Source organism: Cynocephalus volans, chromosome 14, assembly GCF_027409185.1.
Source record: "Cynocephalus volans isolate mCynVol1 chromosome 14, mCynVol1.pri, whole genome shotgun sequence".
NCBI lineage: Eukaryota > Metazoa > Chordata > Mammalia > Dermoptera > Cynocephalidae > Cynocephalus > Cynocephalus volans.
The window spans coordinates 85,071,178-85,086,228 of record NC_084473.1 but is presented as its reverse complement, the minus strand read 5'-3'; the positions used below and the strand labels follow the sequence as shown (position 1 = coordinate 85,086,228).

Here is a 15,051-nt window from a genome sequence, read left to right as displayed (position 1 = left end):
CACAAAGTCATTGCTTAGCCTAATGTTTTGAAATATTTTCCCTATGTTTTCTTCTCATAATTTTATATTTTTGTGCCTTACATGTAAGTCTTTAATCAATTTTATAAATGATGAGAGATAGGGGTCTAGTTTGATTCTTCCACATATGAACCTCCAGTGTTCCCAGAACCATTTATTGAAGAGTCAATCCTTTCCTCTATCAATACTGTCTTTGCCTTTATAAAGAATCAGCTGGCTGTAAATACACTGCTTTATTTCAGGGTTTTCTATTCTGTTCCATTGGCCTGTGTATCGGTTTTAGTACTAGTACCCTGCTGTTTTGGTAACTACAGCTTTATAGTATATTTTGAAGCCAGGTGGTATAATGCCTCCAGATTTGTTCATTGCTCATGATTGCTTTAGCTGTTTGGGATTTTTTGTGGTTCCATATAAGTTTTAGGATTGTTTTTCCCACTTCTGTGAAGAATGTCATTAGTACTTTGATGGAGGTTGCATTGAATGTGTAGATCACTTTTGGTGGTATGGTCATTTTCACCATATTAATTTTTCCAAGCCATGAGCATGGAGTATCTTCCATTTCTTTGTGACCTTTTCTATTGCAATACTTAACAGAGTCATCAGACGGAGACTCCACCTATGTAATACAGACTTATGGAAAATTACTAAGCTCACATTTCATAAATAAAACATGTTTATATATTTGTGTGTACATGAGTTCATATAAAATACACATGCAGATGTATTTATAGATTGCTACACAAATTTATATATACATATATTCACATCTAAGCAATTTTACATAACTATATATATTTGGATACACTTATACACTCACACACGTACACATACAACACATGCATATGTGCAAAATTATCAGGGTGCCATGGAAATGACATTCAGCCTTTCCAGGCCCTGTCTACAAAGAGATGTATGGGAACCTTGGGCATGGAAGAATATCAAGAAAACAGATCCCCAAACATGGTATGAGTCATACATGCATTTTGTTAAATGGTTTTTTTTTTCTACACTCACCTTTTACCTTAATATATCACATATATAAAGTACTGGTTTTTTATTTCTCTTTCATAATTTAGACCTCAGGTTAAATTTATGACCCACAAGGGAAAGTGGATGCTGGACTGAAGGGATTTGGGTTTCTCCAAAGTTTGGATAGCACTGAGAGTGCTATTATTTCTGAAGAAAAGAGTGGCAGAAGGTTAGGCAGTATCACATTGCTCTTGATGTTATTTAAAATGTGGGAGTTAGGGCTGGCTGGTTAGCTCAGTTGTTTAGAGTGCATTATTATAACACCAAGGTCAAGGAGTGGATCACCTTATCGGCCAGCCACAACACACACACACAAATAGTAAGAAAAGTTTGGGAAAATATACAGTGGTGATGTAAAGGTAGAAGGGGTAGAAATCAGCCCTGCACCCATGAAAACATATGAACCTGAAAGAGACAGATGGAGATGTAAACAGTGAGGTGCAGGCTGCAGTCCATGTGGTCAGATCTTGCAGCCTGGTGGCAGAGCATCAGGGCTTCTGGGGCCAAGAGTACGAGGAGCAGCTCATTTCTTTGGAGAAGACAGCATGAATATTAAGTCACCGGCAACAGGGACTCCCTCCACAGGCTGCATCCACAGCGAGATTCATCAAGTTGTTTCTAGATTCTTTGCATTGGAGCCTGTCCCTTAAGGCTTCCCAACAATTTGTGAGCAATTTTATATTCCACAGTAAATCCCTTTATGCTCAATGGACGTGACATTAGTAACCGATAATAATGACCAGTCCACACTAATGGACTTGTCACAACCTCCTTTTTGCTGCTAATTATAATACTTACCAGTGGACCTGCCATAAGAGGCCAGCGTTAACTGTCTTCCATGTCATTACAAGCCTAGTAAGCACAGGAAGAGCTGCTGGTTTCTCACCCAGCTGCACTGTCTCATGGTACAAAAAGAGACTGAACAATTTTTCATGTAATCTTTTTCCACATGCATTCCCGGATCAGTATTCTGACGAACACCTAGGAGGATTTCTGTCAATATCCTGGTTTCTCTCTTGTGGCTCTCTCTCCTCTCTGTTTCTCTGTCAGTTTTCATAGGTCCTTTTATGATCCTGCAGGTTGTTGAGGACTCGCTGGCCTTGTTACACACACAGCAGGGCTGGCTGTGTCTCCATCCTCCTACTACCTTCCTCCCTGTCTTCTCTGAAACCCAGAGCAATTCCTATGTGCTCTGGTCTTGATCTTCACCCTGCTTTATAAAGAATTGATCTTCATGTGTTCCAGGCTGTGTCAGGATTTTAGGTTGATTTTAATCCAGGCTTCAATTTCAGGATCTCATGTTTGTTGGAAGGAAGAAACAGTATTTTTAAAAAGTATTTTGTCTGATATTTATGTTTGACATCACTAGTTGGAGATTTTGTGCTGATGTGCTGTGGGACATAAGGTTTAATAGTAGTGGGGTTTGGAATACAGAGGTTCCCAAACTAGGAATTCGATGAAGTTCATTTAGTGAATTGATATAAAGGAGACCTATGCCTTTGGATAATGATTTCTCTGTGAGTGACATTTGTTTGAAAAACCATCGTGTTCTCTTAGTGCATCTATTGTAAATTACTTGGTCTTATAATGGTAAAAAGGATGGTATAGTGCCATTATAAAGTGCTTTGGAGTCATATTCATGAAGTCTGTGTCAAGTCCTATTTCCTGAAGTGTTTCTCCTGTATTTTCTTTAAGAAGTTTTATTGTTTCAGGGTGTATATTTAAATCCTTAATCCATTTTGAGTTGATTTTAGTATATGGTGAGAGGTATCTGTCTAGTTTCATTCTCCTGCATATGGATATCCAGTTATCCCAGCACCATTTGCTGAAGAGGCAGTCCCTTCCCCAGTGAATAGGCTTGGTGCTTTGTCGAAGATCAGATGGCAGTAAGTGTGTGGGTTGATTTCTGGATTCTCTATTCTATTCCATTGATCAGTGTGTCTGTTTTTATGCCAGTACCATACTGTTTTGGTTATTATAGCTTTGTAGTATAGCCTAAAGTCAGGTAGTGTTATGCCTCCAACTTTATTTTTTTGCTCAGCATTGCTTTGGCTATTCGTGGTCTTTTATTATTCCATATAAATATCTGGATAGTTCTTTCCATTTCTGAGAAAAATGTCTTTGGAATTTTGATGGGGATTGCATTGAATTTGTATATCACTATTGGTAGTATGGACATTTTCACTATGTTGATTCTTCCAATCCAAGAGCATATCTTCTTGTATCCTCTCTAATTTCTCTCAGCAGTGGTTTCTAGTTCTCATTATAGAGATTTTTCACCTCCTTGGTTAACTCAATTCCTAAGTATTTTATTTTTTTGGTGGCTATTGTAAATGAGCAGGCTTTCTTGATTTCTTGTTCTGCAAATTCACTATTGGAGAAAAGAAATGCTCCTGATTTTTGCGTGTTGATTTTGTATCCTGCTACTGTACTGAAATCATTTATCAATTTCAAGAGTTTTTTTGTAGAGGTTTTAGGCTGTTCGATATATAGGATCATGTCATCTGCAAACAGGAACAGTTTGACTTCATCTTTTCCAATCTGGATGCCCTTTATTTCCTTCTCTTCTCTGATTGCTCTGGCTAGTACTTCCAACACTATGTTGAATAGGAGTGGTGAGAGTGGGCATCCTTGTCTAGTTCCTGTTCTTAAAGGAAAAGCTTTCAGCTTTTCCCCATTCAGGATGATATTGGCAGTGGGTTTGTCATATATGGCTTTAATTATGTTGAGATACTTTCCATCTATACCTAACTTATAGAGGGTCTTTGTCATGAATGAGTGCTGAACTTTATCAAATGCTTTGTCAGCATCTATAGAGATGATCATACGACCCCCAAAGCACAGACAATCAAAGGAAAAATAAACAAATGGGATTATATCAAACTAAAAAGCTTCTGCACAGCAAAAGAAACAATTAACAGAGTTAAAAGACAACCAACAGAGTGGGAGAAAATATTTGCAAAATATACATCTGACAAAGGATTAATATCCAGAATATATAAGGAACTCAAACAACTTTACAAGAAAAAAACAAGCAACCCAATTAAAAAATGGGCAAAAGAGCTAAGTAGGCATTTCTCTAAGGAAGATATACAAATGGCCAACAGACATATGAAAAAATGCTCAACATCACTCAGCATCCGGGAAATGCAAATCAAAACCACACTGAGATCAATACCATCTAACCCCAGTTAGGATGGCTAAAATCCAAAAGACTCTGAATGATAAATGCTGGCGAGGTTGCGGAGAAAAAGGAACTCTCATACATTGTTGGTGGGACTGCAAAATGGTGCAGCCTCTATGGAAAATGGTATGGAGGTTCCTCAAACAATTGCAGATAGATCTACCATATGACCCAGCTATCCCACTGTTGGGAATATACCCAGAGGAATGGAAATCATCAAGTCGAAGGTATATCTGTTCCCCAATGTTCATTGCAGCACTCTTTACAATAGCCAAGAGTTGGAACCAGCCCAAATGTCCATCATCGGATGAGTGGATACAGAAAATGTGGTACATCTACACAATGGAATACTACTCAGCTATAAAAATGAATGAAATACTGCCATTTGCAACAACATGGATGGACCTTGAGAGATTTATATTAAGTGAAACAAGTCAGGCACCAAAAGAGAAATACCACATGTTCTCACTTATTGGTGGGAGCTAAAAATTAATATATAAATTCCCACACACACACACACACACACACACACACACAATGGGGGGGGCAAGAAGACATAACAACTACAATTACTTGAAGCTGATACGACAAGCAAACAGAAAGGACGTTGTTAGGGGGGAGGGAGGAGAGGGAGGAGGGAGGGAGGTTCTGGTAAGGGGCAACAATAATCAACCATAATGTATATCGACAAAATAAAATTAAAAAAAAAAGTGCTTTGGAATAACTTTAACATGCTCTGCAGAAATTGTTGGTTTTTTTTTTTTTAATTTGAAGCAATTTTATACTTACAGAAAAGTTCTAAGTAGAATACAACATACTACGTTTTACCTCTGAACCATTTGGGTGTAAGATAATGACTAATAGCCCCACTGTCTAAGACTTTACTTACTGTGTGTTTCCTACAAACAAGACATGCTTTACGCAGTAGCAATACTACTGTGAAATTATCAAATTATTATTAATATGCCATTGCACCTAGTCCTCAGTTTCATTTACAGCTTTGATAATTGTCGTATTAATGTCTTTTGTAACAAATGATCCAGTCCAGATTCACATGTTGCCTTTATTGGCCCATGTCCATCTGGACCAGTTCTTCAGTCTTTCCTTGACATTCATCTTCTTGTCACATTTGAATACTACTCACCTGTTATTTTGTAGAATGTCTTTCAGTATGTATTTGGTTGAACTTTCCTCCTGATTAAGTTCTGCTCAGGCATCTTGGCCTGGATGCTGTGTTCTTACTGCATCCGATCAGGCAGTGCATGACTTTAATTTGTCACAGGACTGGTTGCGTTCACTTTGAACCTGGATGAAGGTGGTGTCTGTTTCACCTCTGCACTTTATAACTTTTTAAAAAAATTTAATTTAATTCGAATCTGTAGAGAAGTATTTTGGTGAGCTATGGATGTCTGCTCCATAATCAAAATGTGGACTCGTGTTCATAGTTACTTCAATGGCTTATAATGTGTTACCATTATTACTTATTTTCACAGGTAAACATTCCACAGATTTGTCCAATCAAAACTTCATTCAAGCTGGCTTCTAATACATGTCGATTTTACCTCATCATTCACTATGCACTTCCTTAGTTTATGTCAAAAGTTGGTCCAGGCTCATTTTGTATTTTCCCTATCCTAGACTTGAAATCAGTCAATTATGAAATAATTACTGATTTCTTTTAGTGGAGATTGTTATTCAGTTAAACAGTGTTTGGGCAGTGAAAGTGTTCATTGGGACTGATGTGTCATTGCTTCTGGGAAAATGAACTACTATCTATTTATCTATCCACAGGCATTTTAATCTATATCTATAAAAAACTACAAAATTAAACTGATATCTCTAATTACAATCCCAAATCACAGGTTATTATAGTGTTATTCATTTTTGTCTCTGTCACTTTTCTCCAATAGTGAGAATGTTGGTTCTAGTTATCTTCATTGATTTTTTTTCTTTTTGTCTTTTTGTGACTGGTAAGGGGATCGCAACCCTTGGCATGGTGTTGCCCGCACCGCGCTCAGCCAGTGAGCGCACCGGCCATTTCTATATAGGATCTGAACCCGCGGCGGGAGCACTGCTGCGCTCCCAAGCGCTGCACTCTCCCGAGTGTGCCACGGGGCTGGCCCTGCTTTTATTTATTTGATCAATCCCTCTGTGTAAAACCAATCTTTTGTTGTCTTTGCCACCTACACTCTCTTTGCAGACAAGATTTTTAAACAACCCATAACTTTATTAGCCCTAATACTACTTGTCTGTCTATTAGTAGGAAGAGGTAGTCTTCACATCCTGCACTCCCATGTGGGGACACTCTCCTCAGTCCACACTATTTTCACCACCCCATGCTGGGCTTTTCTCTCCACTCCACACCGTGAATGCCATTTCCAAGACTGTGTGGGCTCCAACACCTAGTGCAACACCTTGGCTTTCTCCTTCACTGTGTTGCATGCTTTTTCCTATGAACCTGCTTGGGTCAAATGCCCTAAACCGAGCAATTAAGAACTGCTTTATCTTAGAAACTAGAAGAAATTGGTGATGTAGGAATATGGAGGTTTATGGAGTGATCCAACAACACAGAAAACATCTGGCATAGAAATGTGTAATGACACAAACAGCTAGAAAAGTAGCTGAGATTTTTCAGATTTGGAGGGAGAATATCCCTGATGTTGGATGGCCTTGATGGAAGTGGTCAAAAAAGCATTCAGAACTGGAGAAAAAGAATCAATTATCTGGAGATGACAGGTTAGCGATGGCATACACCCTCTTTGCAAAGCATGACACTGTATTTCACAAAGCATATTTTCAATATTTTTGCTTCTCTTTCTTTCTTAAATAAAATAAATACATCTATCACTTATCTACTTATTCTCCTAATACCAAATTGCATATTTGGTTGGAAGTGCTGATGATTTATCACACCAAGGGTTTTAGGGAATTAGTTCAGAAGATCATCTCTGGCTTCATTAAGGTCCACAGGCAAATGCAGGGTGTTTTAGAATTTCTTGTAGTTTCTGGACATGTATTCCCCTGAAAAGCCCTTTATCTGAGGAAAAGCAAACAAGAAAAGCAGGTCATGAATCATAAAGACAACAAGATAACATTCTACCCACAGGACAGCAGAACAATTCTGCTGTGTGGCCCCCAGGGAAAAACACATTCTCTGCAGGCAAATTTGTGCTGCCATAGACATTCTCGGGACACCTGGGCCTGAGCTGAGTTATTGAGATAATTCATGCTTGCAGCTGAGCAGATTTGCATGTTCCCAGAGCACAGCCCACTGTCCTGAAGACTTATTCACAGGCTGCTTACAACCTGTCCAGGAGCCAGTCACAATCAGGACACAGCATGGACATGGGGGCCTCCACTCAGCTCCTCGGGCTCCTTCTGCTCTGGTTCCCAGGTAAGGAGGGAGAACACTAGGAGTTTACTTGTTCTGTTAGGTCAGTACTAGTAGCTCTTCAGGGAGGTCCCCATATAACATGATTAATCATGTGGATGTTTGTCTTTATGTTTCTAATCTCAGGTGCCAGATGTGACATCCAGATGACCCAGTCTCCATCCTCCTTGTCTGCATCTCTAGGAGACACAGTCACCATCACTTGCCAGGCTAGTCAGGGCATTAGCAATTGGTTATCCTGGTATCAACAGAAACCAGGGAAGGCTCCCAAGCTCCTGATCTATTATGCATCTAATTTACAAAGTGGGGTCTCATCAAGGTTCAGTGGCAGTGGATCAGGGACAGATTTTACTCTTACAATCAGCAGCCTGGAAGCTGATGATGTTGGAACTTATTACTGTCAACAGGATACTAGTACTCCTCCCACAGTGTTACAAGCCTATACATAAAACCCCAGGAAAGCAGAAGTGTGAGGCTGGGCTGCCTCAGCTGCTCCTCCTGGTGCCTCCGTCTGCTGAGAGCATTTCTCAGATGCAGCCAGGCTGTGAAGGTCACTGGTAGGTTTTGGAAGAAGGGGCCAGGGAGGCTCCTCTACCAACTCTCTTTCCCCTTCTCAGCCCTAGCAGCACAGACGTGAGTGTACATCTCTTGATTTAATAAAGGGCAGAGATCACTACATCTGAAGAGTCTGGATTCCAGCCTCAGTCTGAGTTCATGAAGCAAAGGAGAAGCTACTTCTGGTATTTTAAACAGGTTTTTTTTTTTTTTAAATACAGGGAATTCTGGGACAAACTACATCTTTTCAATTTCAAGAATAGTTAGGGAAGAAGATGCTAGAAATGGGGGATTTTCTGATGCTCCCTGAGAATCTCGAGTGCATCTGCCACTAAAGTTACAGGCTGCCTGACCATGTGGTGCTTAGACCTGACTGTGAAGCCCAATGGTGGGGGTGCAGATGCTCTCAGCTGCCTGCAGCCCCTCACCAGGTCACTCTCCAGTCCTCACCCCTGCCCACATGTCTTCCTACAGGTACTGTAGTGAGTTATGAATCCTCCTCTTCTGACTCCCAAATGTCATGGAGGGCCCCTCATTCAGCAAAGAAATCAGTGAGGGAAAAGGAGTTTGAGAACTGTGCTTTCAGAAGTGATGGTGATGATGCGGAGTTAAGTCCAGACTGCTCAGTATGGTAACTATATCCCCAACTCGCAGAGTTTTGTCATTCAGGGCACGGCCCCACAATACTCGTGGAGGTGCTTCTAGGTATCACTGGCAAGGTAGGATCACAGCAAGAAAACTTCATTATGTCATAGAGGCATTAGAAAAAGAGTAAATTGCAATAAATATACAACTATTCCTTGACAGACATGAAAATCTTTCTCAACAAAAATAAAAACAAAAACTAAACATGGGTGTAGCATTATTTTCCTTCATACTCAAAATTTGTCTGGATTTCAGCAGCATCATCAGAATCACAGAGAGCTTATTACAGATGCAAAACAGCAGAATCACCTGAGATGCACTGAATGAAAATCTACTTTTTAGTGAGCGTCATGTTAAAAAAAGCGCACCCATATTTACTTTCTAATTAACTAAATACTATATTTCAAAATGTTTTTTACATTGTAAAGGATAAAAAACAAACAATTGTCAACAGCATGATCAAATATTGGCCTTATTGTTCAGCTCTCTGAGGATTCTGTTCACTCCTGTAACTTACTGTAAGAATGTTGTGTCCTGAGGCATTGCTGTCTTTCAGTCTTTGCCTCAGATCAAATGCAATCCACAGGCTGGAGACACGCTCAGTGCCTGCTGCAGAGGCCCCCAGCTGAGCTGCACCTGCACCAGCCAGTCACTGTTAACAGGAAGGTCCACGAACATGAAAGTAAATGCTCAGTGTTATAAACCAGTGAGTTTTGAGTGGTTTGTTACCAATCATTATTGTGCATATTCTGGTCAATACAATATTTCCACATCTACACATATAGACGAATGTATTTTACTAAAATGTATGGCCTCAATATGAATGCTCAGTAACCCATTCAAGAAGATATTAAGAAATTAAAACTAAATGACGTTTGAGTAAAAGAGTAAATTTACATAATTTGTAGGAAATTCGCATATACGTTTACAATACACATATAGGTGTGTGTACATTTAATTGATACATAATTGTCTGTACATATTTAAATATGCACTTGTTTATGTGTGAGTAATGCGGCAACACCAAGGTAATCTAGATGTTTCCTTCTTTTTCTGAATTTTTTCTGGATTTAGAGACACTTTTTTGCCTTGATATTAGTCAGGTGATTTATGCTGGACTGATGTCACACCACTGTCATAGTCAGGGATACCCTAGAAGAATGGAAATCATGACAGTGGAGAATCTCCAAGGGTACATCTGATGGTCACTGCTGTGGATTGGATGTCCCTCCATGCTCATTGAAGTTTGGTCCCCTCTGTGACAGTGTTAAGAGGGTGGCAAATCCTATTATGGTAATTGAAAGATGGGGCCCTGAAGAGATGATTAGATTGTGAGGATCATGCCCTAGTAAATGGATTAATAAGTTATGGTCTAAATGTGGTCATAGGTGTGGTTCTGAGAGCTTTAAAAGGACAGCACATAAGGAGCTCTCATCATGCTCTCTCTCTCTGTGCTTCTGCCATCCTCCATGTGACACCCTACTTTGCTGTGAAAAATCACTACCCACCAACGTGACTCTCAACTGATGGATTCCATGGGCTTTGCATTTCCCAGCCTCTGAAAATGTAAGGAATCAATATTGTTTCTTTACAAATTATCCAGTTTCAGGTATTTTGTTATAAGCAACAGAGATAGACTAATACAGAGTATTGGTACCAGAGTAGTGGGGTGTTGAAAGCCTTGGCAGTATCCAAGGGGTGCTAGGTCTGCAGGCTCACAGGAGGCCAGAGCTGTGGAGGGTTGGGAGCCTCTACCCTGATTTCAAAGGATGTATGGAAAAGCCTGGAGGCCTGGGAAGAGATCTGTCACAAAGGCAGAGTCGTTGCATGCAGCCTTCACTAAAGCAATGCCAAGTGGATATATGGGGTCTGAGTTGCAGCAGGAAACCCTCACCAGTGCCATGCCTAGTACAGCCACGAGAGTGGGACCACTATGGAGACTCCAGGATTATTGAGCTACCAGCATCCAATGCCAGTCTGGGAGAGCCGATGCCTGCCCTGAGACCAAGAAAGCCGTAGAAGTGAAGCTGCCTGAGGACTTGGAGGCCCAACCCCACACCAGAATGCAGAGAATTTGGACCATGGAGTCATGGAGCGTGATTCACCAGCTTTAACACTCACTACCTGCTCTCTTGGATTTCGGAATTGCTTAGGACCTAGTACCCATTTCTTTTGGTCTATTTTTTTTTCTTTGTTCTTTTGAATGGTAATATGTACCCTATGTTTGTCCCACCATTGTATCTTAGATGTAGATAAGTTGTTTTGATTTCACAGGTAGGACTTTGGACTTTGGACTTCGGCATTGAAACGAGTTAACACTTTGGGTATGTAATGAGTACATTTATATGTGAAAAGGATATGAATTTTGGGGTGTCAGGGGTGGAATGCTGTGGATTGGGTGTCCTCCCATGTCATTAAGGCTTGGTCCCCACTGTAACAGTATTAAAAGGATGGAAATTCTATCATTGTAGTTGAAAAGTGGGGCTTCAAAGAGGTGATTAGACTGTGAGGACTATGCCCTAGTAAATGGATTCATAGGTTGATGGTTTAACGGTGGTCATGGATATGGTTCTGAGGACTTCAGAAGGAGAGCTCATAAGGAGTTCTCTCTCTGTCTGCTTCTGCCATCCTCCATGTGACATGCTGCTTTGCTGTGAAAAGTCACTACACTCCAACAAAGCTCTCACCAGATGTATTCCCTGCATTTTCCCTTTCCCAGGCTCTGAAACTGTAAAAAATACATTTTTTTTTTTACAAATTACCCAGTTTCAGGTATTTATTTTATAAGCAACTGAAACAAACTAATACTGTCACTTTGCGAGGAGAGATTGGAAATTCAATGACATTGACTCTGGGTTTTGACAGATTATCAGGACTTTGAAGAAATGTTGCTGAAGGATTGGAGGCAAAATTGTTTTGGAAAAGATATGACTGGACATTTCAAAATGTGCCATGGTTGAAAATAATGGCTTTCCAAGCTGATACCCATCAAAAGGCCATTAGAGAGTAGGGAGTTCTCAGTAATTAAAATGATCCAACACATAGACTTCAGTCGGTGTCCTTTCTCAATAAGATGCATGCATGGACTCAATAATATGAATTTCAGCTGACACACGGCCACTGCCACTTCTGAGCATCCAGCTTGCCGAAATGATAACCATAACTGAACTTTTAATACAGTACCACACATCAGATGCAGACTAACATCGGGTGTCCAGTTGATTACAGTGAACATGCAGGTCTACACGGTTCTTCCCTCAGCATTACAGCCCTGAGTATAAACCTGCCTTCCAACCTGGTTTTGCAGTCTGAATTTTTGATTCTGGCTGGTACAGTCTCCCCTGTGGTCTGTTCAGAGGTACACAGTCTATTTCTAGGAACATTTTGTAGAGCTCAAACTTCCTGTAAGGGACTTTAGTCCCCTCAAAGCTTCCTTTCTTGAAAGTACAAAACCCTCAAACCTTGAAATAATTCTAATATGACATTGCTATGTCAGGACTGCCAAGGAATTCATCCATTGCATGATTTTTGAATCTCTTCTCTAGAGGAGATATTCTGAAAGGCAGAGAACTAGGCAAAAGAACAAACAAAAAACTCCACATCCAAAGAAATAATAGTAATAATAATTACAATGGCAGCAACAACAGAGACACCGTTAATTGCCATTTACCATTTACTGAAGTATTGAAGACCTACTCTGTGTTGATTACTGCACTAATGGCTTACTGATCTAGTGCAATTAATTCTATATTAATCCTGTGCAGATGAGAAATCAGAAGTTCTCAGATCTGAGCTTGTTCAATGTACCAGTGTTTATGAGGGAAAAGTTGGAAACAGACTATGATATTCTGATTCCATAATTCCTACATCTGAATGTAACTGAATACAATGAAGTATACACTGTACATAAAGTGAATATAAACTGCACAGGTGGATGAATACACATAGACACATGTTCCCCTCCAAGCTCTATCCATATTAAGATGTACATTTTCCCAGCACCCCAAAGCATCCCCAAGCTCCTTCCTGTCAATTCCATGTTCTGCCCATCAGTACCTAAGCCTTCCACTGTTCTATTCTTTTTATTAATATTCATCAATTTTCCCCATTGTTGAATTTTATATAAATGCGATCATATAGTATCTTCTCTTTGGTGTCTCATTTCTTTTGATCAGCTTTTTTTTTAGTTTTATCTATGTTGTTTCTGCAGAAGTAATTTATTTTTTTAATTGTGGAATAATATTTTTTTCTGTAAATATACTATGATTTATTTATTCTTGCTGGTGATTACCAAGATGGTGGAGGAACTGGGTAGATAACCTTGGGAAATATTTTGGTGAGATGGTAGATAGGACTGAGGTCTGCACAACAGATGACAGTTGATTTTATAAAATTACCTATGTATGCAAATATATTTGCGTTTATCTTTTCAACCCTTTATTCCTAGTATAGAAAAGCATACTTCATCTTGCTTATCTAGTGTATTCATGTTTTAATTTCTACATGTACATCTAAAATTCATGTTTTTGGTAAATTTTCTGGTTATTTAAACATTTTATATGATGTTGTTCTTGCAATTTGAGATTTTGGAGTACTATACAGCTGATTTTGAATGGCAGACATTACCATGAATAACGGCTTATAATCCAAAGAGAACTTATACTGGTTAGGACAGGGGAATTGTGCATTCTGTGAAAGAAGGATCAGCATCAAGCGTGAAGGAAGAATAAAGATTTCTTAACATATTAGATAGGAAAAAGGATTTCATAATACTGATTTCTTGAAAATATCTGAGGCATTTGTCTTCTATTTCTGAACTCAGAAGCCAGTGTCATCATTGAGCTGACCTAGTCTGTGGTCTCCAGAAAACGTCACCATGACTTCTTGGGCCAGCTAAGTATTAGCAGTGACTTAGCTTGGCATTGTCAAACCCAGCTTAAGACACTGTGAATCTCAGCGTGAGTGTGTCCATCTGACTTTGTCCTGACTCAGTGGGATTGTCGGATTGATGTCTTGCTCACAGTTAAGGGACTGAAGGTGAAGGACACTACACAGAACCACCTGTCTTTTACATCCCTCACAGAGTGCTGCAGGTCAGGACATGGTCCCCTGCAGTGGACCCTTGAGTCCAACCTGTATCACCTTCTTCTCTCACTCCTGAGGCTGCATTTTGAGTTCCTGTGCTGATGAGGATCAGGAAAACAGGGTAAATTTTATCAAACATGAAATTCAGCCTCGCCTTGTACCACTCACAATATGCAGTATATGATAGCAAAAGGCAATCAAAAGACATGGTTAAAGACAGATCCAGAGTTCTCCAGCATCTTTTATTTACCTGCAAATGACTTCTACAACCACAGGCTTTGATCCTTTCGGGGTGGTAGTACGGCCCCTATGACCTGTTTGTTCTCCCGAGTATGAGACTATTCACTCTTTTCACATTCAATACTGTAGAAAGTGTTGTGACATAAGCTTCTTATTCACAGAACTTTGGTTAGTGTTTAAGCACTCTTTCCCAACCAAAACAGATGCTCATTCTCTGCTTTCTTGAGATGTAGAAAGAAAAAAAAAAGCAACAGTTTAACTGTTTTAGGGAAAGCAGTAGAATCAGAGGAGATGAGGTTTAGAGCTGGAGAATGTAACCCAGAGGTGTTTAGACTATAGAAAGGAAGATTCCTTGCACCAAGCACTTGCCACCCAAGGAGAGCACAATTTGGAGGAACAGAAGCAAAATCCAGACATATTGCATTTACATTAGCAGTGTGAAGTCACATTTCTCAGATTTTTAAGGAGAGAGGAGGCTGAGTCTGGGTATGTTCCATGGACGTGTCTTCAGGAAATGGTGTTGGTTCACTGAGGGGTCAGAACCTGGGTCCTGCTCACATGGGCAGCTGTGGTCATCTGTGCACCCACATTGCACGTTTGCATTATTAAGTTTCCCAATTCATGAACAAGGCCCAAACTTCCATGTATTGTGGTCAGCTTTATTTTTTTCTCAGTAATATTCGGTATATTTCTCGCAAGTTGTCTTGTACATATTTTATTTAACTTTTCACTTTGGCATAATGTCAAACCTAGAGAAAAATGGTAAAAATAGTATAAGAAACTCCCATGCACAATTTGCTAATATTCATTTAGCATCAATAGCTGAATTTCTAATTCCACCTTCTCTTTGTAATTATTAACTGGCATCTAGCTATTATTGATACAAAACAAATCACCCCAAAAT

The 15,051-nt window shown here is 39.7% G+C and overlaps 1 gene segment (V, D, J or C); it reads left to right on the top strand.

The window, feature by feature from the left end:
• Nucleotides 1-7,570: 7,570 nt before the first annotated feature.
• Nucleotides 7,571-8,071, top strand: LOC134362617 (immunoglobulin kappa variable 1-12-like). The segment is given in 2 exon segments: nt 7,571-7,625; nt 7,749-8,071. Coding segments are annotated over 2 exon segments (378 nt in total).
• Nucleotides 8,072-15,051: the final 6,980 nt, after the last annotated feature.